At 38.5% G+C, this 27,881-nt stretch overlaps 1 protein-coding gene across 1 annotated transcript; it reads right to left on the minus strand.

Annotated features, from left to right (window-relative positions):
* Window positions 1-5,045: 5,045 nt before the first annotated feature.
* On the minus strand, window positions 5,046-27,881 carry AGO3 (argonaute RISC catalytic component 3). The gene is made up of 19 exons (XM_009328244.1): window positions 27,857-27,881; window positions 27,568-27,739; window positions 23,451-23,571; window positions 22,692-22,900; window positions 21,327-21,463; window positions 18,571-18,705; window positions 16,237-16,324; window positions 15,944-16,091; window positions 15,511-15,630; window positions 14,109-14,231; window positions 13,774-13,907; window positions 13,162-13,346; window positions 12,722-12,881; window positions 11,428-11,518; window positions 10,398-10,592; window positions 9,905-10,039; window positions 9,150-9,251; window positions 7,299-7,498; window positions 5,046-6,670 (listed from the first exon to the last, which is right to left on the minus strand). Exons 1-19 carry the CDS (start codon window positions 27,879-27,881, stop codon window positions 6,562-6,564), a joined length of 2,589 nt encoding a protein of 862 aa, XP_009326519.1. The 3' UTR covers window positions 5,046-6,561.

The raw sequence follows: 27,881 nt of genomic DNA on the forward strand, positions 1-27,881 counted from the left end.
GCATTGGGCACTGTAATAAGACAAAGTTGGTAACTAACAACAAGAAACATCAGTTCATTTCTCTAACTTGAGTCAGAAGAAATCTACACAGCAAAAAGATCCTTGATTCATAGTCTCTGTGGGTAGCGTAAGCGGGAGTGCTATATTGCGCATTAATCTGACAGCGTCCCTTTCAACAAAGAGGTGTGGGCAACTCCAAACAGGGGTCACTGCCCCACGCCGGGACTGTATACCCTAAATATTTCGTTGATCACATCCAAATTAATAGATGTCAAAAAGCTCTGCTTACTCCTAGAAAAAGGCTGGACACGAACATATTCCTGCAATGATACCACTTGCAATTAAAGTGAGAGTTTTGCGCTTAAGCTCCTGATATTCAAAAATATCCTGACTGACATCAAGTTATTCTACATCTTAAATGCCCAATACTGTATGAACAGTAATAAAATGAACACAAACTCATTTTACTTTTAAAGAAACAAGGTACCAATTAAAGCAGTCTGTCTATCAAGCTGTTTTATTCAGTCTCCTCTCTAACATGACTAGTTAGGCTGACTTCAGAGAAAAAAACCCAAACATTCAAAAACTTCTCCTACCTAAAAATAAGTGTTAAAAGCAACATACAGACCAGACACACAGACCTATGAGCTGCACAGAGATTACCAATAAATATACAGAAACACCACAATAAAGGACAAGGTTCATCATAAAAGAAAAAGTCCGATAACCGCTATTAAGACCGTTACAAAAATGAAAGTTAAGTGTGTATTTTTTGCAGGCATGTGCAAGCACATTACAGTGTAATCAAAGCAGAACTTTGCTATTATTATTACTTTATGCAGCATTACAAGGTTACTGAGGTGCAGTGTTTTAGTCTAGTCTACAGCTTTTCCTGACTGGAGGAATGCTCACCAAACCCACTACGGACCCACAGCCTCTTCAACCGTCGGAGCAGGGCAGTGTCCCCCACCCCACCAAGCCGCTCCCATCCAGCGTATCAAAACTCCCAGGAATTAGAAGTCCCATTGGTACATGCACATCACTCCTTTAAACACACAAGCCACGCGAGGTCTGCTCGCAGCAGGGCCGACCATCTCGTAAGTCTTCAGACAGCTTTCAGTTTGTCTACTCCATCTTTGGGAGCTTGCTACACTCTAAGAGACAACATCCTTCAATAGCTATGGATTCCTTTCAGCACTAATTACATCGCCCCGAGAGTCCCATGCTGTTGCTTCTCCTACACCCCCCACCCCCTCAATGTGAAGAGGTAAATTGCATTGACTAAGTCAAAACCGTTCTAGCCTACCAGCTGAATTTGGTGATCACTCCTCAATGCCTCTCCCTCCAAATGAAAACACTTTCCTGGTTGTTCTTGGTCCTGACTCAGAGAAGCTGATGCTTGAAAGTACCTGAAAGATACCATCAAACACTTGGCATTTTCAATAATTTATCTTAAGTTTTCAGCCACATACAACTGGAAAATAAAAATCTACAGCACCATCTTCTAAAAAGGCACTTTCTGAGGACTGTCCTGCTTAAAAAAAAAATAAAATCACTCCAAGTTTTAAACAGTGGAACTGCTTTGTCTTAAAAGGACCCTATGTTAACTACCCGTGTTAGGTGAGGGGGTACCTCAGACGAGATTTGAAAAGGCCAGGGCACATGGGATGGAAAGTGGATGGAGTCTCTCCATCAACACCCTTGTTTCTGTAAAACTGATGCTTCGGTACTTTCCCTCGCAAGCCTCTCCTTTGCCTACTCAGGGACAATTTTGTTTGTTTTAATGTTCTAGAGATCAGGATTCTTGAGACTCTGCTAGGGAGGTAAAGCATAGGATCCTGTACCCATCTCGTTCATACTTCAACTACTGAAAGTACAAAATCTTCTACTAGCAGAAAGCACCAGTTAGCTCAAGCTCTAACCACTATCTTTTCAGGCTTACAAAAAATGATGAGTGAATTGGCTAAGTAAATTGTGCCGAAACAAAAACAATATGCTAACACCCCATATTGATCTAAAGTACCATCTTTGGGTAGAAAAGACAGACAGGAATCTTTCCCTTTGACATCCCTACAGATTTTTTCACTGGATCCAATCGACCTGCCAGTAGCAGCCATGAAACTCCACAGCACTGAAAGGGACAAGTATCTGCCTGGCACGACCGGAGACTAAGATGGCCCCTTAGAAATAACGATCTCTGAAAACTGAATTTATAGTTTCAACATACGTAATCTGGGTTTTTGATTCCTTGGTTATAAAAGTGCTTGGAGTAAGGTTCTAAACCCTCAGTTCACAAAACTGGGAAAATATCAAAAGAGGACGAGATATGAAGAAAGTGTAAAAAAAAAAGGCCTCAAGCTTTTTTAAGCATAGGCTGAGCTTGGAATTTCACCAGAGTGAACTTCAAGACTAGTAGAAAACCAGTTTTCGTAGCTGGAATTTGTACAGATGACAACTGTCTGGTATCTTACATTGAGCATTTTATAGGACAAAAATTCATATATGAAGAAGTGAAAATAGTTTAGGACCAATAGCATCTTGAAATAATTTGACTGACAACTTCCAGAAACCCATTTTACTCCTGAAAACCATTTCTATGGCCAAACAAACTTCCAAAAGGATGCCAGAATGAACCCTATAAAAATAACTTTTGGATGTGTTTAACCAGATTACACATTGAACAGTAATACAGCGATCCTGAGTAAAATGGCCACAGCTGACATGCCCTACAAAGAGAAAAAAAGCTACTTACAGTGGAGTCAGTCATTCTGTTAGCAGATGTTGCAAGTTTAATGCCTCAACTACAAAACACTCTACTTCTCTCCAAATCAGGATCTACTAGTCGCTAGATCGCGGGTTTCGGCAAGGCTTTCTGCTAGGTTGCCAGAAGCACTGCCGCCAGCCCCGGGGAGCGGTTCCCGCTCTCGGCACAGTACCAGTGCTGCAGCTGCAGGTTCGTGTGGCCGATACCCTAAGGCTGCTCCGTCCCCAGCCCAGCGCTGGGGCCCTTGTGCGTGCTCCCGCCACGGAAGCAATTAGTGCCACTTGTTAAGTACGAGCGAGGTCTCGGTGCAGTCAACTGGTACAGTGTCGTAGGAGACAGGAACCATTTTTCCAGATAGGCATATGAACGAGGCCGGTATGTCTGCAAAGTAAGTAGAACTGTCAGCCTTTGCCCACGTCCCTCTTTGGACTCTATACAGACAGCTCCCAGCAAGAGAGAGGGATCTGGTATGCCACTCAAGATTTCCCCAAACAGCACATAAAATTTGAGATTTTTTTTTCTTTTTAAAGGAGAGCAGGTACAAAAATAAAAGAAATCCATATACTCTGAAAATATACTGGAAACTGCCACCACAGATGAGGTACCATTTATCCCGACCCCCCACCCCCAAACTGCAAACATCAAAATATATATGTTTTTAAACAAAGGAAGAATATCTGGCTATTTAATCTCAGTTAAAATGACAGCACCCTTTGTTACACTTGATATTTCACACCATTAATTCTCTTTTGAAAAAAACAAGATATCTAACTAACCTTGATTCCTTGCTTATCTCCTCATTCCTTAGTGCAGTAATTGTCCATCTCCGTTTAAATAAATATAGCAGCTACAGCATCAATGTGTGCCCCTCACAACGCCAGTAACTTGATATCGTAATACAGGTAAGTATCGGCACTTTATGTAGGTATTTGCAAAACCAAGAATAGAGATTAAAACTTCCAAATACTCTTCACATGAAAACCAGGTAAAATGCTAGCTCAACAAGTAATTTAAGTCACTTTCCCAATAAAGTTTCTTTAATTTATTTTTCGTGAATGTAGCAAGCAAAAAAGCTTCTCAAATCATAGTCGCTGAGCGTGGGCAGGATGAGCAGCGTACAGTGTCTTTGAAAGGAGCGTTAAAAGACTTTAAAAAGGAATTTTCATCTAAACGCCAGAAATCCACAAGAAGTCTTCATAAAATATTTTTTTAAAAAAATTCTCTATTTTAAAACAATTTTCTGTAAAAAGCCTAACCTGAACCTTTTATAAACAGAACTACTAGCTAGAGTGCTTCTGAGAGAAAACTGTCAGGTCACAGACCAAGAAAAACATTTGAGACACTTACTCGGAAACCATCTCACTCAAATTATTTCGTTACACCACCCTCCCTGCAGCAGGTCTATTTGAAGGCGCCGAAAGGTAAGTGCATTAAGAAGTCAAAGAGCACGGCGGGGCCAGTCCTGGGTCTGCGGGTGCAGCCGACGAAGGCAGGCGGCTCCCAGGACCCCAGAGACTCTCCAAGTCTCCCTCGATCACCCTCCCACCGCCTCTCCGAGGAACCCCAAGCCGCTAGCCAACTGCCCACCGTCACGACTAGTTCCAGTGCAATTTTAACTTTGCAAAGTTAGTCTTTTTACATTATCTTCCTTGATATCGGGAGATAAAATATGTATATACATTAACTGTTTAGTAAAGCTCTTTGAGACAGTGTTGTGAACAGCACTACATACATTTCAATACAATATACAAATGCACAAAATACAGTACTTTGTTTTCTGGCAGAAAAAATGGGGGAGATTCATGCCTGTTGAAGCAAAACGGGCTCAGTTTTTAGGCTCAAAATACAGTATATTGGCAAACAGCGGATTTCATGAGAATGACAGGAGATAAGCTACTTATACCAACCCACTGGTTTTCATGTGGAGAGCAGGAGGAGTTCAGAAGGGCTGGGATAACAGCAATGCCCGTACAAACGATCTGCAGTATATATACTATGAACCAGTGCAAATAAAAACAGTCAAAAATGCAGCTCACGAGTTTACAAAGTGCAAAACTCCCCAGTCCCCTCATTGAATAAATGCTTGTCTCTGACATCTTAAATATTGTTTTACCTTTAAAGTGGAATGAAAGAGTCCCGTTAATTTGTTTCACATTTCAGTGATTTAACATGTTAGAACTATCCCAGCCCTCTTTATTTGCAAAGTGAAATGAAGTTACCAATAACTTAATTTTAAAAGGAAAGTCATTATCAAAGAGGAAAAAAGCCTAAAAACTGTTATTAATTCCAGACACTTTGCTGATGTCAAATAGATTTAACTAAGCATGTAAAAACTTAGATCTTGATAAAAAACCCCTTTCTATTTAATTGAAATATCCTCCGCATTTCAAAGCCAAAAATATGGCCAATTCCTTTGTTAAATCAAAATACTGCAGTGACAAGTAAAGCTTGCAGAATTCTAGAAGCATTTTTGCTATTTTTTGATTTAAAAAAGGAAAATTCAAGATTCCTTCTGACTATAAAACTTTCCTTTCAAAATTAAGGCTTTTACTTTGTCCTTTTAAAATCATGGAGGTGTCCATTCTTCCACAGTTAGTGGTACAAACACTGCTTTAGTACAGCTCAATGGACACAGTTTTCCTTTAGAACGCTTATTGCACTAAAAGATAGCAAAACAAGTTGTCAGTTTTTTAAAAATAAACATGGTTACATTTCTAAAAAATAAAAGTTGGATGTTGACCATATGTTCTGTAATAATTAAATTAAAGCATTATTATTACTCTAATAAATATAAAAGAAACAAAAGGAAGCTAAACTTCAAAAACACATACATATGAAATCACATTAAGGTGTGAGAGGCAGCAAGTAAACTAGCATTTTTCTTTTTTCCAAAAAGACCTTTAGCTCTAAAGTTTCAGTTCTCGTGTTTACTATATGTAATCCCATAAAACTTGGGACATCTGATCTCACATGAAGCTTCAACATATTTGACTTGCCAGATAGAAAATAATTGAAACTTTTGGACTAGGTAAAACAGCAGCTTTAGTAAATTCACCACGGAGCAAGAAGAGTTTGGATCACTACTGCCTGCACATAATACCACTAGCTTCTTTGCTTTTTAAAAGGGAACTATTGGAGCTTAGAACTCCAAAGCTGTGAAGAAAGACACAAAGGCAGCAGTTGGCTAAATTATGTTCAGATTATTAGTGTGCAAAACATCTTCCCCCCTCAATTTTTTCTAGCTAGTGCTGTACATTCAAATGTACTTGGATATGTTCACATTCGAATGCTTGATGGCAATATTGAGAGAAAGATTCCTCAATGCAGTGGGGTAAAAAAATTAATATTTCTTTTTGCACACTTCCCTCCCCCAAACAATCATTGTGATTGTTCCTATAAAGGTGGTTTGCTTTTTTTTTTTAAATTACACCAACGATTTTTTTATTATTATTTTTTTTTTGCAAAGATAGTTGTGCTGCCGAGCAACTTGAGGTAAAGGCATAAGAGGGTTAAACTACGAGAAAAAAAAAAAAAAAAATGATGGCGGTGCTTCCTACAGGAGACCGCACCAAAAAAGCAGTTGGCTGGTTTCATATTGCATAATAGTGCTGTGTTCCTCGATGAAGTAAACAATCTTCCTTGTGTCAATTTAAGGGTTAGCCTCTCCCCCCTGCACAGTGTCAACTTCAGCATGATCAGAGGCACACCCCATAAACCAACCCCACTGGAAACATACATTGTATGTGGCTTAATTTTTCAGTTCTTCCTTTCAGTGAGTATGCTCCCGTTTTATTGACTTAAGCGAAATACATCGTGCGTAAGGTGTCTTGGTGAATTTGTACAGCCTTCGCGAGGGCCTGTGGATCTCTCCCATTGCTTTGTCCTGAAACATGGCTTCCTTCAGCACTGCAAGAAAGAGAGAAAAAGACAAGCAGGGCTGTAAATCATATTAATACAGACCAAAAAGGTGCCTTCACATCTCTTCAACGCTCAGGAGAAAAACATGGCAATAGTAATAGAACCAGATACTGAGAAAAATCTACTTGTCTATTCACCCAGCAACCTCAAGGCTTTTGACAAATCCCTTTACCTTAGCTGCTCAGTTTGTTCATCTAAAAATAAGCCTGTTACAAATATATTGATGGCTTGAAGGTTATAAAATAGTTCTGACGTACAAAGCAGATTAGGTAAGTGGAAGGCACTTAACATTTGCTTCATTCATGACTACTCTAATTCTAAAGCAAAAAACTACATGTGTGGCTTGATTCCCTCAGACCACAAAGTAATAACAGAATACTTTTTTTAAACTAAACTTAATTCTTTTAATCTGCGTGTTATTCAGTAGAATCCACCAACCCACTCTTGTCTGATACTGAGCAGCAGCTGTCAGGAATGATTATCTTAAGACTAGTCCCAGAGGTAACAAAAAATAACTGCAAAACGAGCAGTAATTCTCTGCAGTCAGATGGCTTTATGCCTGACAATGCAGCAAAGACCAATGGGGGCAAAAACTTAAGCACACATTTTCATTTACCTGTCATGTTCTTTGTCCACAAGATGGTATCGTGCTCTGAATGCTACCAGGTGAGCATAATACGCTGGTGCAGGTATAGAAACTGATCGTGTACAGCGCACATATGTGTGGCAGAGCTGGTAAGTCAGCAGCTGAAGTTCATCTGCAGTAAAACAGTTATCATCCCACAAAACATGATAGTGTGAGGGACGGCTGGTACCCTAAGAAGAAGGGAACATCAATTCACTTATCTGGCTTTTCCATACAATCAAGTCAGATTAAGTTCAGAAAGGGTCAGACTACCTAGTCTGAACTCCTACGTAACAGCAGCCAAAGAAAATTCAGTCTTATGTCAGCCCTAAATGTATTTAAAGATTAATAAGTCGTCTAACATTTACATGATGATGTTACTCTAATTATTCTTGCTTGGAAAAAACCCACATGCCTTCTAGATAACCCTCAACAATCAAAACCTGCTCCCAATATGATGAAACCATGATTACACCACCTCTTAACTACCTTTAATTAAAACTGTTTCTCACCAAGACATTTCCCAGAGAAATAACTTCTGCTTTTAACTCTTTCCAATTCCTTAGCACCCTAACTTAAAGTACGAACACTAGAAACGGTTCCAGTATTTCAGAAGTTACCTACGGAGTTCTACACAAAAACATACACTTCCTTACTGCCACACAACGTCATCTTTCCCACAGGTTCAAGAGTTGCGTTGCTCTTTGGCATTATGCTGAATCAGATTTTTTACTCGTGTCAAGGTTCCCCCCAGTTACACGCTGACTTTCACCATCAGTACTTTAATGTTTCCTTATAGACCACTAACAAGTACTGAATACTGAGTACGGTTCTTAGGAACTCTTAGAAGTTCGCTATTAAATGATGCACTTACTTTGAAAGACACTCTTTTGGAGTGAACACTCCCCTTCCCTCCTTCTTCCCACCACAAAGGGCATGATACCCTAAGGTTTAACTCTAGTGTAACTGAATTAGAGCAATAGTTGTATTTTAACCAGGATAGAAATCTTTTAAAGAAAATATACGAAATATCCATTTAGTTGAGACTTCTTTAATAAGTTGAGACTTATTAATAACAATGAGCTGCAGCTACAGCTGGCATTTCTGCTTCAACTTACACTGATACAATTTTTTTTCCCAAGGGGCCAAAAACTAGCTTTCCCAGACCTAGCATAAAGATACACATGTAAGTGGAGAAAAGCAGCAGAAGTTTTTAACTCCTGAATAAAAAACATTGCAGTGGTTCAAAACTGGAACAGAAAACATGCCCACCCAACCTAAACAAAACTTATGACAATGCGGTCAGACTCACATGATAAAAATCTAAAGAGTTAGTTTTTTTCCATTTTTAAGCAATATCCTGACACAATTTTTGTCATTAAGTTGACTCTCCAATGTATTGCTGGCAACACCACCACATTGTTGGATTTAATTGCCACAGCCTGTAATTCACTAGTCTACATTTAGTCAGCAAATAATCAAACACTGCCTTCAGTCTTTCAAACTGTTTACATTTGAAAACTTAATCCAATGTTCATTTCATTGTGGCTATAAATCATAAAAGTAGGAAGTTTTATTTTCAGAAATAACAAAGGTACAAAATAAAGTGACCTCTAAAATAAACTTAAAAAAGCACGAGTTACCATCAATGCAAGTTTTAAAGGTGTAGCAGAGACCACCTCTTAAGCAAATAATACTATTAGTTCCACAATAACGTGGTATCTCAGATAAAACTGAGCTAAATGACATTTCCCTAATAAATGTTTGTAAACACAAGCGTCACAAAAGGGAGAAAGACAACGTGTTCTAAATTCACATTTACTTACAAAGAAACAATCGTACCTGTATTCCAGCATGGCTACAGAGGTAAAAATCAAACTCATATGGATGTGTAATGTCTGTATCTACAGTTGTTCCAGCTGGAATATTGCCACTTCGTCCAACCTAGAGAAACAGTTTTGTTAAAAAGTGCAGCTAGCAACTGTTTATACATCTCAACTGTAATTAAAAATACAGGTTTCTATTCAACACACGCAACGTTTCAGTGAATGAACTGCCACAGTACTGTTTGGAACGTGTCAATACAGCAGCCTAGGATGTTTGACATGGACACTGCATGGCTCCCTACGATCTCAGAACAGAATATTGTACCCACAGCACTTCAGAACTTTCAATCTCAGAAAGACAGAAGAGCTGCACATATACTTGTATTTAGAATTGTCAGCTCGAGTTTGGATCGACTCACTCAGAAGAACAGGAAAGTTAAGGGTTCCATGATTTTGTATTTTCTTCTATTACGATTGCCGTAGACTTGGTCCTAGTTAGTTACACGAATATTAGCTATAGTTCACTGACAAAGACCAGCATCGATGTGCAACATGACAAAGCCTGATGGGGATTATTTTTTTTTAGCATACTTAAGGTCAACGATTTTTCAATTTGGGGCCACATTTTGTGCCTATTAATTCAACGTCTACCCTGAATGCAAAGACAATCAGATTGACATAGAAGCCCATGCTAATATTTTCTCCAGCAGCATTAAGTGTTTGACATCAAGGTTTTCACATAAGGCTATTATGAGAGGGGGCAACTATTACCCTTTCTGTTCTGTCAGCACAGAACAATCGTGTATGATGTCGCTTCTGCACCACAATATAGGTTATTCCAGGCTGGTAATCTTTCTCCAAACTGATGCAGGCTTCTCTAATGGCTAGCAGTTCATAATACAAAACCTACAAGCACAAGAACAGAATAGTTTAGGTTTTCCTTCCATTGTATTCTACACACAACACCTAATAAATGGTTTGCAGTTAACACTATGTACAACTTTGCCACACAATTAGTAATCTTAGGAAGTACTTAGAAATATATTGTTTCCCAAGTTCTAAGACCTCTCCTTCCCAGACAGGAAAGAAGTTGCAACTTTTCTTACCCAACATGCTTAAGAAATTATCTCCTTAAAAGTCTCAATTATTTTGTGGTATCTTGGCGTAAGTGTAAGCAACTCAAGCAGTACAGCTTACTCAAATATGAGAACTGGAATTGTTATGTAATAACACAGTCCTCCAAGAAACCCACAGATGAACCAACCTGTCGAAACTGTCCTTCAGAGACTCCGTCCCTATAGAAGATGATACGCGTGGGCTTGAACCGTGTTGACTTGTAGAACTGGATGAGCAGCTCTCTCACCATGGAGGCTAGATCTTGGATGATTTCCTGCCGGGGTCGCTGAACTCTCACCGTGGCACAGTATCGGCTCGGATGAGCATCCATACTACCTACAACCTTCAGGGGAAGATTACATGAGTAAAGGCTTCAAGATCAAATCTGTACAAAGAAAAATTAAAATAGCAAAAAAAGCCAAGAGCAGCAATTTTCAAGTAACAGATGCTTACATTAAAACAACCACCACAGTAACATTTTTAACTGGAACTTGTAGTAGGTACCGGTTTAACACCTTTTGAAAAGAGGTATAAAACTTGCCCTCCAAGCACCCCAAAATGCATCTGCAGAATTGGAGTCTTCCCCTCTGTTGACAGCACATTAATGCGTATTCTTATAATCCAGACACAGACTTTTTTCTTTGAAGTTTTCTCACCTTTTACACAGAGAAACACTTCAGTTTGCCTTAGTTACTTTAAAAAGGGATGCAGTTTCCATAACTGCAATCAATGCCAAGTAAAATACCAAGGGGACAAAATAGGAAGGGACTGACCAAGGAGCCAAGCACCACCTTGATCTCCCAGACTGTACCAACACAAAAGGTAAGAAGCATCAAAAACATTCCTGCCAAACCAGGCCTTTAATTACATTTTTCCTCCTTTAAAAATACGTTAACTAACATCAAAGCTGCATTTCCTTTAGAATATTTTTGCACAAATATATTATTTAATGTGACTGCCATTATAGCTTTTTAATTTTTAAATCAAGGTAAGAAAACAGTCTGAAGTATCAAGCAATGTTTTTCTTTTAAAGACATGATTTTTAATAACATTGGAAATGTGTACAAAACTGGCATAAGCCCTGAAAGATATTTGACATAGACATATTCCATGAGTTGCATTTACTATTCTAACATTGACCTAAGATGAAAAAACAATGCTGATTTAATAAAACTTACAGCAGCTATGGAAGGCTTCTTTCCATCCCCAGCAGGAGGGTGAGTGACATCAGCTCCCAAAAAGATCACTGGCTGCTGGAACACAGAAGGTCTTCAAAAAGAAAAAAGTGCTAAGTCACACTTGTAGATGAACAGTTGGCGCAAGGTTATTGCTCAATATGGGGTTTTGTTTCTATTTCAGCTAAGCTGCACAGAGAAGCCTTCTTATCAGGTACTTTGGCCAAACCTAAACAATGAAATCTTTGTGCACAAGATGTGAACTTCAAAACCACCACAGCAGTCATTCCAAATACGCTGTCATTTAACTGTGGCATGATTCTAATGGAGAAAAGCCATTGAGCTACACCTGATCAGTACAGACAGCTTCTTACAGAAACTATAATTCTACAGGTTGATTACACTAGTGCTTGGAGGTCAGCTAAGCACCGCTTTGGTACTGCATCAGCCATGCAACCAATGGCTGAGTATAGTACCACACAGATTATTCTGGCTTACAGGATTTAAGCAGCAGGACGGTCTCCCAGTGCCTTCAGAATATTCTTCCACACACCATTGTTTCACATTTAAACTTTGATTCCAAGCTCTCAGGAATTCTCAGGAAAGAATTCTTAAGATTTGCACTCCAAAAGTTTTTCTGGCTTGCTACCTTGCATTATGCATATTTCCACTCAAAGAATAGATATGCTCTAGTAAAGGTTAGAGTCAACCAGAATTTCTAGTCTTCAGGACTGAAAGACTTGTGCTTCTCCAGAATGATGGGAGCACACATGGGTTGGACTTGTCAAACCTTCTCACTGAACGCAAAGCAATTGGCACACACATAGAAATAGAGCACAGAGAATAGCCATGCAAAGAACAAGCGTGAGCCGCATTACCCAGCCTATAAAAGTGAGAGAAGTAAGATGCCTCCAGTATTATTCTACCCTTATTAACAGCACATTGATACGTTAACCAAGAGTTACATTCTTCTGTGATGTGTTGTGTGCTCCTAAGCCTGCAGAAAAATTCTGATTATATTAATATTTCAAAATCTCTAGATCTACAGTTTCTCTTCAAATTTTTGATACTGATCAAACATTTGGAAAGAGCCTTGGCTTGAGACCTAACTCACGGACCAACAACCACTCAGAACCCCTGCTAGAAAAAATTTAATTCTACCTCAAATATCACATACTATTACCAGAAGAATATTTCAACTTAAAACTTGGCTGCATTTAAATTTTGGCTGCTAAGTACCAAACTTAACCACATCTGTTAAAACAAAACCCAAATCAGCCTCCACAAAGATTCTTACCTTTGATGAGGTACAAGGATGTTGTTGATTCCTCCTAGTTTAACATTAATCTTCAGGCACAGATTTGATAGGGTCTGTGGAGACGTTTTAATGACATTCTTGACTTGAACACACTGTGTGGCCATTCCCAACAGTGTATCTCCCACACGCTTCACCTCCGCTGAGAAGCAAATATTAGGATACAACTTGAGTCCATTTGAAATTACTGCTGTATTTTTATCTTAGCTCAAGTCACAGTAATTTAAATGTACATATTCTGCAAAATAACTTCCAACTTACCTGCATGCTCAGACCTGCTTCCAATTAATTTTAACTTCAGACAAAACATTGGTTTCTAATGTCTAAAGAATGGTCCTGAAGAATTTTCTAACATATGCTGGGCAGCAAGTTTCTCAGAATGATACTCAACCAAACAGGTAAAGACAGAGGTATTCCCTTACCATACACCGGTGTTTTCCCTGGCAGGATGACAATGATGAGCTGAAGCCCCGAATAGGTGTTCTTGAGGTGTCGAAACATGGGCTCCACACTGTCTGCACCCTGGGCGTATTTACAGAAACAGGGCTGGCCTTGGATCGGCATCCCTGCATCTTTGGAGATCTTGCGCAGCTGGTCTGTAAAACCCCTAAAGATGAGACGTTTTTTGAGTTTTCACAGTAGCAATAGCACACAGCAACCAAAGCAGAAGGAGACAGAAGAACTGTGTTACTCAAACGAAGACAATTCCAAATAGCTTTTAAAGCAGCATTTTGAAAACGTTCATTATGTGGAGGCCATACAGCTTTGAAACACCATAGGCCAAAATGGAAAAAAAAAACCCAACAAACAAGTTTAGACACCTTTAGTACTTCATTCAAGATGCTAGAAGGAACTATATACAAAGCAGCAATGTCACAGGACCAAAACCCCACAGTGTACCCCGGTACAGTGTTTTGACTGTAGCTTCCAGCAAGAAAGCAAACCAGCTTGGATTGTCCCCTAACATCTTAGATAATTAAAACCAGGTAAAACGCTCATTAGAAGTCCAAAGCCTGAACCGTGACATGCCTTACTTCAGTATTTCTTCTCTGCATTGTCTCTGTGTTGCAAAGCAAGCTATAGCCCACATTTTGATCTCAACACCAGTATGAAACTGCTTCCCTCGCATGTCCCATACTCCATGGCTTGGGGTTGCCACTGTTCGATTCTGCGGAAACAAAACCAACACAGATATTCAAGCAAAAGAAAAAGCCTATGCTGTTTACAGTTTTAAAATAACAAAAAAAAGTGTTTACCATTCAAACTCTGATCCCTGTATTGCACAATGCAACTGAAATGACGAAAATAGTAAATGTGTGCAGGAAATCACTCTTCAAAAGAGAAACAAAAGAAAGAGGAAAAACCTCACCCGTCCTCCATACTGCAACATTGGAGCTGGGAGCACGCGCCCCGTCACATGGGCCATCTCATCCCGGACTTTGAATTGGAACTCTTGAACAAATGGATCTGCATCATAATTTGCACTTCTCACCTAGAATAAGAGTTTTTCCATATTACAGAAGTATTTAATTATAGTTCATATAACAAACAAAAGACTAACAGGAATGCTGCAGAACTCCTCTACAACAATTCCCCTTGTCATCGAAAAAGGCTCAGATTTAACTGCTCAACACTATCAACCTATCCCCAGTGAAAACAATTAATACCATGAGATATACTGGCTGAGATTATTTTGTTCCCTTAGTTACTCAAGCGCTCATTTGTAGTATGCTTATTTAAGAGCATTTTATTTACTCACAGGATAGATCAAAAAGCATTCTCCTTTAGAGAACCCAAGATTAAACAAATTAATTCCTTTTATTACTGCACATTCGTGTTTTCTGTGTTCTCCAGACCAGCCTTATTTTAATTTAAAAATTTTGGCTAACTTGCCAGCTCAAAACCCAAACAGTTTCAAATAAGAGCTATCTGTTTGTAAGAGTATTCAATGAAAAATATTCAAGTTTCATAATATTTCAAGTCAGAGAAAATACTGATGTTTAGAGTGTCTGGATTCAGCATCAGGAAAATATATTGGAGTTATCACGTGAAAACATTTAGTGTGTACTAAGGAAAGGAGTCATACATCTCCAGTACAAGACTGAGGTTCAGGAGACCTAGAATCATTCTTCTACCCTGCTATAGATTCCTTGTATGATTCTGGACAAATCAAGTTGCTCCAGTTTGTTTTCAGTGCCTATTAAAATTAAGTAATATTAGAGTGATGCTACCATCTTGAAAGTTTCCCATTTTTTTCTGTTAGTAGTTTGAAGACCCAGATATTCACAGTCTAGCTCATGATTTTAAAAGTATTTAGCAACGCTACAAACATAAGCATCCTGTAATAACCAAAAAAGTACGGTGTTCAAATATCAACAGGAATAAAGGAAAAGTACCTAGAACAAAATCTTATTTTCATGAGTTTGCATACTAAAACCCAAGTCCATTTCACAAGTTTGTTTAAAAACCCTAAGGCCCCAATACAGCGAAACACTGAACTATTAGTCCTGAGTAGTTCCAATACCTCCTTGGAAGTAATTGTGAAGATTAGAACACAAGAGCACATAGTGCTGAGCACTGGACTCCTGCTGTTATCGCAAGCTATTTTAAATAAATCCTATTAAAAGTAGTTAAAATCTATTAAGTTAAGGGGCTAGAAGGAAGGAATGAAAAGACTAGGTTGGTCATACGAGAAGTTTTTGCATTAATGTAATCTAGTCCAGTGTCATTCAGTGAGCAGTATCACACCGAACGGAAATTAAAGAACTAACCAATCTGCTTATTTCCTCCTGCCTATCTGGAGCAGATCTCGCCGTGGCCTTTATCATAGTCGACGTCTGATTGTCCGTTAGCTTCTTGATACACCGTTGGCCAGCTACAATGTTACATACCTTGAAGGAGAATCAGAAGCATCAATACACAATAGGAGCACTCAGAAACAATCCCAACGTACCGTACATACACAATACTATGCTATCACTGTGAAACACCCCCCCAATGTGTATAAGCAACTGAATTCTTCTTTCTCACAGTTCTAAATTTAAAGCACTTTTTAAAATGTAGATAGTCTTTAGTGAAATAAAAGAATAACAAACATGTAAATACGTAAACATGCTTGTACTGCAAAGTGCACTACTACTTAATGTTTTGCAAAATGATACAGTCTACCAATAACAAGCTGATTTATCAGAGTAAGTTCATTACTTCTAAAGGCAGGTAGGTGTGTTTCTGTTCTTGTCCCACTTGTAGGCAAGGAAGATGAGGGTATTTCAGCTGGAGGTTGTATTTCTCTCTGAAATACTGTGCTACTGTTCTCTCCACAGTCTGGCCATTTTCTAACTGTAAAGGAAAGCTGAAAAGACATACATTTTAATAAAATGTACAGAAGTCTTAGTTGGCAAGTATCAACATCCCCAAAACTAATATAATATTAGGTCCTGTTACACAGTCAGTGTTAAGCTATCACACATTTTATGCTCTGAGAAAAAGCATCTTACGTTTGATGACTTGCAGGCCTTCTTGTTACGTTACAGACGCGGTATTTCCTTCTCATCGTTCCACAGTGAGTCACTTCTACCTTTAGACCTGCACAAAAGTACCAAAAACCCTGATGTCATAACTACACAAAAATGTGCACAGGAGACACAAGGTTTCTTACAATAGAACATATTCTAATCCAACAACCTTGATGATCAAACAGCACAACATAAGAATTATTATTCTCTAAACATTTTGCTTTCATTATAATTTGATTTCTGACTAATCAGGTATTATCCTCAAAACCAAATCATAATGTATAATATTTAATGTTCAATGTCACCTGAATTTCTTGTAGCAGTTTCATTTAACAGGCATGTGACTAATCTCATAGACAGCTGCTTTCATCATATTCTTTTGTTCTCATTCTCAATGCTGTATTCCTCTTAAACCTAGCAGTTCCAATATAATTGAAATCTAAAGGGCAAAACCAGATTTCTACCTTATTGTTCATTTTTGCCCCTAGCTTACTGTCCACATTCAGCCTGTAATTTTCTTTAATTTCACTGACCAAGTTTAACTTCAGATTTTGAGCAGCTGAAGATGTCATCTAAAAGCACGCGGCCTACACACCAGAGACTCACCAGACTTGACCCTCTATGCACAATAATAATGACAGCAACAACGGCAGCTTCAAGAGGCTTTCAGTGGCTATTTCTGGTAACTGTGCATGCACCGTCTGTACTGTACATAAAGAGTAGACTCAACATCTGCTGGAAGTACTGAGCTTATCACACAAGTGCTGCATAGCATCGACACGCTGTTATGTATTTCCCTAACCCCACGGAGGAAAAGGTTGAAAACAGAGCTGTGTTACCCAAAAGATTCAACCTACAGTCTACTAGTAAAGGCTTTTGAGAAAGCAGTTGGATGACTTGTCCCGTTGAGGCTCGTGTGGATTGTGGACCACAGATTGAATACCCCACATGCAATCAGGTCCCTAAGTACCAGAAAGCAGATACCATGTTTATTTTACTAGGGACACAGACATCCCAAGGAAGTATCAACTGTACTTCATTGGTTCCTGACAACACTAATTGCAACATTAACATCAGTGTTACTTAGAAGATGGCATAATCAGAACGAAACTACCACTGACCTGATATAGCATTAAGAGAAAATACAAAAAAGAAACCATGAAGCACTGTGGCCAAGCAGAAAAGGGTTGTGAATACAGAGATATCTGGAACCCACTCATCGCTTTGTCATTAATCTGCTGTGACACTACAGAAGGCATTACCCTCCCACAGAGCTGCTCACAGACTGCCAATTCTTTAATGCAGGGTTTGTTTCACGATACATGATCACAGCATCTTGGCTGGAGCTCCCAGATACTACAGTAGTAAAACCAAATATTGACAGCAAAGGTAACCTTTCAGTGTTTTCTGACTGTGGTAACAAAGTCTCTGAGGCATCCAAGATCATCAAGCAGAGACAATTTCTCATTCTCCAGTTACCAGTCTTACAAAATGAAGACAGGTAGATGTAAAAAGGAGGCATGTTTGGACTACTACAAAATAACGCCTTTAAGGTTTTTTTTCCACTAATGACTACTCTATGAACACATCAGTTTGTGACTATAGTTCAGATATATTTTTTTTGCTTTCCAGTATTTCAATAGAGTCTAATCTTGCATGAAGTAACACAAGCGTTTAAGAGCAGAGCTTTGAAGAGCCGAGCTCTTTTAAGGCTTCTTTCTCTGCAAATTACATTGAAATGAAAGGATATGGGAAAATGCAAAGCAAAGTAGCATATATGGAGGGATACGACTCAAACCAGCAGCTTAGGAAATTCCTTTGGAATGGCATTTGGCCTTCAGCTGCAAGTTAGCAAGTGGTACTTGTTTTTCCATAAGGCAATCAGTTATTAGAAATCACTGCAACAGCATACTTTCAAAGAATCAATGATGTTAGCTTTGAAATCAATTTTCACTTTGCCTCAGCATTTAAACCGCGGGAGACCTACAGCACAATACCACTATGGCCTCAGTGACCCTTGCTTATAAAAGGTTAGCCATCCAGCAAGGCAACAGCCACTTACCTCTATCCAGGCAGTAAACAACACACCTTCCCTTTCCCTCTAAGTCACTGGGAACATACCTCATTTTTCATCTTTCATTTCTGTACAGTTGCATTGTTTCATTCAGGACTAGAACTACAAACAGGGCACACTGCAATTCTCTTGGCAGTTCCAGGGCCCTTCTGATGCATGCTAACCAGGAGGTTTCCAGTTAAAACAAGTCCCTCAGAATTAGCTTGTGTTACCCGGGACAGAACAGATACATTTCTACTCACCCTTTATCTCTTTGGTGAATTTTACCCGATGAGAATCAGTCAGAGGTCTTGGTTGTTCATCAATATTATGAATGTCAAGAACTTCACACATAAACTGAATTACAGGTTGTGCTTTGTAGAAGGCAGTGGCAGAAACTAAAAAGACCAAAATATTAAGTGTAAAAAAACCCAAGTCAGAATGTTGTGAAGCAGCATATAAATGAATGCTTTTTAAAATTCCACATAACCCTCAAGCAAGTGTTGTGCAGCACACATTTTTAGAACAGATTAGCAAGCCTTGCAACAACTAAGTACACAAAAGCCAGCACAGGGCCCACAGTGACACATCAGTCTCCAGCACAGTCATCCTGCAACTACTTTGCATTTCAGGGTTTTGAAAGGGTTTTTCCTCCAGATAACACTTCTAGAGAGCTGTAATGTCCCAGAGAGACATTCTCTTTTAAATCTGCATGGAGCTGCAAGCAGACACAGTATTAATATATCTCTACTGAAGGCTTAACATGAAAAGCTAAGATTATTCAATATGCAATATAATTTTGTCAATGATACAACCGGCTCAATTACAGAACCAATATTTGGTAGAAACATGAGAACTATTTTGACTATACACAAATTATGTTAGTGTAGTGGTGAATGCAACCCTTGATCTACTAAAATCTCTTACCCTCCCTGCATACTAACGACACAATCACATTGAGTGACAATATACTGTTTTTAAACGGGACAGTTGACTCATTCCATGGAAGGAAAACCATAAACAATCTGCTTGACAAAGTTATAAGCAATTGAAACAATACCTTTTAGTAAGAAAGGTGAGGTGGCACTCGATATAGCTCAAACACAAGCAAACTACTCCATACATTTAAAACTTTAAATGGCAACAACAGAAAAGAAATACTTGACAAGCATTTTATTAGTTTTCCAGATCTCATGTACCAAACCCACCACATCTCTGTGCTAACACAACGAAACATTCTTCAGACATGCATCACTTTAGCAGGCTGCCAACTTCACATGACACACTCCGGCCAACACCTCCAGATGTCGATTACTGAATGAACACAAATAGCTTACACCCCCAGCGACTGGCAGCATGCGGTTTGCCTCCCACAGCAACGCAAGCGACACAGAGAAACAGATTTCGCAGAGAACCTCACACAAGTTAAACAACTAAAACAAAATCAAGTGATGGGATTTGAACGTAACCGTCACAACCTCAAACCACAACACGAAGTGATTGCCCCGTAAACCGCAGCTTACAAAGTTCTTAAGTTTCTCATTCACAGAAAGGACTTAATTCCTACTGCAAGAGTAATTACTATGCTTTCTAATGCTGATGAGAAAAACTTGCTTCACAGAAAGTAATAGTGCAGTACATCGTAAATTGGTGTAAATTAATACTCTTGTCCTACCTGAATTGTAGTTATCTCAGTACCTAGCATGTAGATACTACTATTGGTTATTTCTCAGACCGGTAAGGTTTTTACATCCATTTTTCAAACAAGAGCTACACCACGGCTGCTGTTCAAAAGGTAATTTTACAAGAACAAACCCATCTGAAGTCACATCAGTATCATCCACAATTCAGGTAAACCAGAACACATGGACTTGCAAATTTTCATCATGAAAGCTCAGTATCATCTGCAACGTTTTATTATGCTCCAAGACAGATGCTAAGCACAACCTGACTTAGAGTGCTTCACCTAGTGCAAAAAGACAGACTATTTACCTTGGTTTTATAAAGCATTTCAAACAGCGAGAACAGAATGTGAATTAGAGAAAACTTTAGGCAGCACCTGCATCTCAAACACTGACATTTTTCAATAGGGGTTTAACAACTAAATAGGCTCAGAGTGCTTACAGCACCAAGGAGCCTGACACATGCACCAGTTGATCTCAGATGCATTCATCTGGGACTTAATAAAGTGGTGCAAAGCAGATCTGATTTTGCATAAGAAAGCCCATCTCAATTAGCCCTATTCACAAAAGCGTTTGTGATCTATCTTACAGAGTTTTCTTGGAAGTATTGAACAACACCTACTGTGGACAGCTGCATGGAGACACATCTTAAGTAATTTGCCTGTATTACTGTGGATATACCAATACAGAAATTAAGGAGGGAAACAAGCTACGCTAGGCTTTTCCTTCCTATATAGGATTTTTTTTTTTTTTTAATATGGCAGGTAAATTTCTGCCAAAACACTGGCATGATGACAAATCCAGAAAAAAGGACTAGGATTTCTAGATAGCCTTTGCTGTATAGGTCTGGTCTGAACTGGCTGAACAGGAAGCCAATGTATGCATACATACACGAATACAATCTCACTCTACTACTATTATTACAACTTCTGCAGTAGGCTGACTTCACAATTAATGTTGTATTTCATAAGGATATTACAAGAGACAACTACTAAAAACTTCAAACTGAGCAATGAGACACATTTTTCAGGTGAAAACCCCTTGTCTATAAAGCAATTAAAGTTTGAAAGTTTTCTTATTCTGATATAAATTCTAGCAAAATACCCCAAGCTACTTTAACTCTTTATTATTTACAATATGAATTAAGAAATCAGCGTAGACAATGGCTTCTGGTTACTAAATCCCTCTGCACAGATGGCACCAAGTTATTATCACACAGAAACGTGGTACCACAAACTCAAGCACACAACAGTAAAATGACTGAATGGCAAGGTCATTTTTATTCTTAGAGGCATGTTCATTACTATCTTTATTCTTAACCCTGAATCCCAACTTACCATCAATATTGAGCATCATCTTCCACATGGCAGGCCGAACAGACTGATGGAACCCAAACCAGACCTCCCTACCTCCACCCAAGGGGTGATCATAGCCTTCTGGAGCTGAGAAAAAGGAGCGGCCCACAGGGGTATACCTAGTGAAAAAGATGACCACATGTGTATGGTACTGTTTTCCAAATAGAAAATATTGCTTTCCAAATAAAGACTCTATAATAAAGATTATAGCACAGAGCATTATTGTTTTTTGGAATTCTGTGCACCAGGAATCTGTGCCTAGAACCAAGTTTAAACAATACACTTTGAATGCTTGTTTCCATTGCAGTGTTTTTAAATTTAGACAAAACATTTACTAGTTTTAGCAACGCACAACCACTTTCAGTTTTTACAACAAATCAAGAACTAAGTTAACTTACCCTTTCTGATCTTCCGCTTCAAGAAAGCATAATCTCCATCACAGCAGATTCTGTACAACAACATTTTGTATATACTGGACTGACCCTCAAAGATCATTTTGCATGTTTTACTAGGGAACATTTGAATTCAATGTACATTGGGAGAAGGAATAACTATGGTGGAAACAAAGAACTAGAGAAACATATGTTTCTCTCGGAGGTAGCAAACAGCTGTTCACAAACCTCCACACCTCCTCACATTTGTCATGGGCAGACGTTAGTACAGAGGTTAACATCTTTCATGTTTCCCTAGGATCCGGGTAGCTAAGGAACCCTGGCTTCCATAAAACAAGTCTCTTTTTTTTTTTTAAGTCAGTTACACCCAATGAAAAACACCAGCGCAAAGCCATCCTACTGTCTAAACCCAGCAATCAAACTTTGAAAGTAACTTTCATTAACCAAATAAAGCAAAATTAATTTGGCCTTCTCTAATGTTTCAGGGTTCTGAGATAAAGAACAGACTTTGTTAGGACAGGTATCTAGTCTCAACTGTGTATTTAAAACACGAGTAGCATGCATCATTGATGGGTATATCAATGAATTAAAGAGACTTGTGCTTTTAGACAGTCACCGCCATCAAGCGCACGATACTTGTCTCAACTTTAGCAGAAAACATGAAAGCAGTGCTACAGCATACTGTAATCTCTCAGTATTTCAATTAAGGCCTATTGTAAGTGTATCCTGTTTCCTGATCTTTTCAAACAAATATATCACCTGCTCTGGAGTTTAAATGTCTACAGAAATACACACTTCTACACAATTAGCTTCAATCTCCCCAGTTCAGCTAACCAGCTGTGCTGCGTAAGGGGAACGATCATTTTTCCTTTTCACCTGTGAAGAAACAGGGATGAAGGTCTCCCAGTGGGGATACTTCAGGTAAAGACAGACTGCAGGAAGACAGTGAACCTACTTCATGGAGGGTAGGTGTCGTAGCACCACATCAACAGCATGAACAGGGTTAGTGCTGATAGGTTTGTCTAGTTCCAGAGGCTCAGGCAAGGTTCTTCCTGTCAAAACTTCATGCAGCAAGTGCCAGCTCACCCGAGAAACAAACTTTATTGACACTTTGAAGGGACGATCTTTTCCACCTTCTCCTGGCAATGTCACATCCAAATCCACCTGGGGGGAGGAGGGGAAAAAAAAAAAAGCAGCTGTTTAATCTTCAGTCTGGTAGCCTTGAGTTCTCACTCCTTCCCATAACTGAGCCAGAGACTCAAAAACTGAGATGTTTAGGACACAGCACATTTGATAAAAGTACATTATCAAATGCACAAAATAAAGAGAAGTGGGTCCTCACCAAGCAGAAGAGGATCACGTAACTTTTTGTCATCTTGAATCAGAAAACTCTTCATTCCAGAGAAACTGTGGTTTGATTTTTTAATAGTACTTCATCAAAAGATAACGCATTACAGTCTGTAAAACTGAGTATTTAATAAATTTTGCCGTAGAAAGAGGCTACTGAATTCTAGGGAAAGTTCTGAATGCAAGTACTGCATGCACATTTACATACACTGGAATTTGCAGAAAATACATTAGGACTCCATTTCAATACAGACACTGTAAGATATTTTCAGTTTTTCTGAACTCAGCAATATTAGAAGTTGGGCTTGTTTCTTTTTCTTTCCTAAGAAGCTGTTACAAATGTCTTTTTTTTCCCCAGTTCTCTTACCCCAGTACTGGCCACAGGAAGCGGATTGGCTGTATAGAGGCTTCTTTTCCCATCATAAACTGGTCTACGGTCCCCAAATATTGTCACTTTAAAATGCTGCACCATTGAGTCCACCACCTCCCTAGAAAAGTTGATATTTACATTGAAGATGTTTTCAAAGAAGTATCAGACTGGATCTGGCTCCCACACACCCTGCATTTTGCTGAAGTAGTTTCAACAAACTTATTACTCAAGTGAATTATAGAACACCCACTGATATTCCAAAAAGGTGCTTCACATACTTCAACTAAAATAACAAATAACAGATACACACTAAAGAATAAAATCAGACTCAACACAAATGCTCAAATACTGGAAAATACTGTTACTGAAATAGTTTCAGAAAGTCCCAGAAATGACTGAGGCCTTTGTATAACCTTTCTTATACAAAGCAAGGACACACTTACCTTGGAAGAGACCCACAAGCTAGTATTATGAAAACTAGTACAAACTCACAACTGAAAGCTATGCTAGTTCATGGAAGCAGTACAGTTAATTGTACTGTCCACCTAGTAATGTTCATCTGCTCTTCAGTTAATGAGAGTTTTGAATTCTGCCTACATTGTATGTAAAAATGAGGTACCCTAACAAAAAAGTCTTAGCTTTAAGTCCTTAATAATCTGAGGTTTTACAACAAAATCAAGTAAAAGCCTGATCAAATTTGCACGCAATTATAGATTCTCCTAACTTTGTTTATTATAAGTTGATGGCAATAAAGAAGATAGTAACCTGATACAAGCACTGAAATTACACTTGAAAAAAACAGCATAAAATTTTCATCTTATATAAAAAAAGGCTTCTTGGTACAAGTAGTAGATATATCAGGTCCAAAGATACTTTTGCAATATCTCTAACTGAAACATGCCTTCAGGATTTGAATTCGTTGGGGATTCTTTGTGTTTCAGTGGTGCAACAACTGTATCTTACTTGATACATCATAATTCCATTATTCTACAGAAATGAAACACTTTTCTTAAGCATGTGCAAACTAGCATTCTTGCAAAGCAGAAGGTTACTAATATACCATTTCCTGACCAGGCAATATTAACCTAAAATACTTCAGGAAGACGATAAATATTGACTTCCTCCTCAAGCAAAATTAGTAGCAGTACTTTCGCCTCTCAGCGGGGACTTGGGGAAAGGGAAGAGAAATTCTCTATTTCACAGTTTTTTACGTTACTAAACTCTCAGAATCCAAATTCTTTCACTGGCTGAAAGCACGTCAATATACTTAAGCAACTTCAAAATACCTACTTAGCACTCAATTGTGCTCCTGCACAAGTCCATCTTATCTGAAAACCCCATTCTGCACTGGTACACTGCTCCCTTGTAACACTATGCACAGGGATAAGCGTGCAAAAGAAACTATTTCCATAAGTGCCAGCTTGTTGTCACATAACCTGTGACAAAAGCAGAGGGAATAAAAGTTAGTGGTGAAGAGTAGGAGCAGGAGGGAGAAAGCAAGAGGCTCTGTAAAACAAAAACTCCCATGCTGGAGTTCTCAGCTGTAGCTCTGCTATTCATCTCACACATGTTGTATGAGTAAAGTAGTAGTATTTTTAAATAACCAATTTCACGGTTCCCTACTTTGAAAAAACCAATATACATACAAGATTTACCCTCAGCTTTCAGATTTTAAACTACAGCTTATATTAGGATCCATAATTTACATACTGTATTTGCTGTCAAATTTGACAACAAATCAGTCTTTCATTTGAAAATATTTGACTATTAAAGCAACTCGTAAGGTTTGCTCCCTGTGTTCAACTAGTCTTCTCAGTTTACCTTGACAAAAACCAGACGACTGCTTCTACCCGTTGGTAACACGAATAAGGAAAAACAAGACAGTGTCTTTACTGGTAGAATAGAAAGTTGATGAGCTTCTGGACAAAGTTACACCTGCATCTGAACTACACCTACACTACAACAATTGAAGTTATGAATGAGAAACCTGAAAAAGCACCTAAAATTAACTCCAGTCTATAAAAAGCACTTCTGGGAAACAATCAACGCTCACACGGCCTAACAAAAGTCAAAAGCAACGGTTAGATGCTCAAGCTGAGACTCACAAAAGGTATGAAAAGTTGTATCAGCTGCAAACATGCTCTTCAGGAAATCATTATCATTTAGGTAAGCAAAAATATTGATCACTTCATACAGAGTTACTTTATGAACTCAAACCCAATGCTTTTGCATCTCTCCACATGAACTGAAAACTTCAGAAGACACAGCATTTATCTAAAGCATAACTACAACAAGCTGTGACAAACATCAATTTTGGTTTTGGAAGCAAGCTTGAAATTACCCTACAAACAGGACCATGAAAGGGATTTTTTTTTTCTTTTAAATTTTAAATAAAATGTAGTTGCTATTTTAAAACAACTTATTTCAAATGCACTATTTTCAAACCCCTCTAGTTTCTCCCACTGTTATGGAAACAACTACACAGAATCACAGACTGCAATTGCTGGAGCAAAGAGTTCTTACAGCTTTGTCTCCTTAGTCTATTTTAATCAAGCATTGCCATACAACAGACAAAAAAAGTGGTTTTAGTCAACAGATTTTAAGTGAAATGACATTTTCTTCATTACAAGATCACACTAGAAAAGAATCAAGACATAGAAAACAGTAAGTCAGTTTAGAGCAGTTTATATTCTCCTTGTATCCCTACGAGCATGGCTTCACAAGCATTCTTCATTTAACAATACGGTAGTAAATTAACTTTTCATAACAGCGAGATTATATTAAATATTAATTCACATAGAACTATTATATCCCGATTTTAGCAATTTATTAGTTTCCTTTTAATTAATACTTAACATAAGTATTTATATAGCCTTCATAACTGCAGTGTGCAACTAGCAGGGGAAAAAAAAATCACCAGCCTGAATCAGGCCCTAGCAATATGTTATTGTTAAAATGTAAAAAAACAGAGTTGCAGATGAAAGAGGGAAAAATTGCTTTTCAGCTACCCTGAACTGATGAAACAGATTTCACAAGAGACTAACAAGTAACTCCTCTGAAAAAAATTATTCAATGCAGAGAAGAAATACAGGAAATAGAAAATGTTGTAACCTTTAAAAAGCAAAAATTATTATAGCTCTAACGTCAGGTTTTCAATTAACTACTCTTTCTGAGGAGGCTTCTCTGGCTCCCAAAATTTATGAGGTTTAGGACAAAATACACAAAGACCATATATAAAAAGCTGTACTAGCAATCTGTTAAGGCTGAAGCATCCAGCACTCAATACGTACAGTTTGTTGGATCACTAAATTAAGAGGGATACAGAATATGAAAATATTACATGAAAATATTTTCTCCATTTAACCAGCAATCTAGAAATAAAGTAGCCTAGCAAGGGATTTGACCCTAATACATAGCAGACATGAAAATAAGATGAGATACAATGTCGTATACAAAATGCTGTAACAACAGAGAAGAGACGCAGGTGGAGCTCAAACCAAGTCTGACCATTTCAAATATACTAAGCTGATTGCATGAAATATCTATTAACAAGGGAAAAACTAGTTTGCAGTGCTTTCATACCACCACTCCTAATGGAAGCTTTCCAGCTGAAGGGTGTCTCCTCCTGTACCTACAGCGATGGCTTTTAGTCACTAGCTTCTGATCACAGTACCCAAGTGAATTAAGCTGGGGAACCTTTCAGATTAACCAATGCTGCAATGTATCTCAGTATCAACTGAGGATAAAAACACCCATAGGAGCAGATTCCTGCTAACTCAAATGATTCAACAGCCAGTATTGCAACCAAAAAAGGTATAGCTGTAGGCAGTTACCATATTTATGCTGCCCTGAAGAACAGGGGTTGCTGTCAAACAGCTCAAAGTACTGTGACCACTAGTGGCTGTCCCACTTCATAGCACCTGGTCACAACCAAACTGAAGAGAACCTAAAGGTTTCTCCGTACCCACCTCAGATGTTTGTGAGAACTTGCACAGAGGTCTCCATAGCATAACACTCAGATTTTAAGCTACATAGAGACTATATTTACTTCAGTAGGTCCCTCTGTTGCTTAAAAATTTCAGTATAATTTGCAAGACAAATGTTACCTTCTTACCTGTTCACTCTCCGAGGACACTTATCTGGTTTGATATCCACCTCATAGAGGTAGACATCAATCTTTGGGATTTCAACTTGGAAGCAGTTGGCCAGCAGTTTAATGGGTTTGCCCATGGTGCCATAGCCAGGACGTCTGGGCACCATGAGTAGGGGCTGTGCCCCGACGGGTCCTGCGAAAGAAAAAAATATCACAGATTAAAAGATAAGCACAACAGACAAGCTGTGTTGCAAAGGTACTACTTGCTTACATTTCAGCAGTTTAAAAATCCATAAGGCTCCTTGCATACGCAGGTACACATACTTGTCTCCCAT

Source organism: Pygoscelis adeliae, unplaced genomic scaffold (assembly GCF_000699105.1).
Source record: "Pygoscelis adeliae isolate BGI_AS28 unplaced genomic scaffold, ASM69910v1 Scaffold387, whole genome shotgun sequence".
Taxonomy (NCBI): Eukaryota; Metazoa; Chordata; class Aves; order Sphenisciformes; family Spheniscidae; genus Pygoscelis; species Pygoscelis adeliae.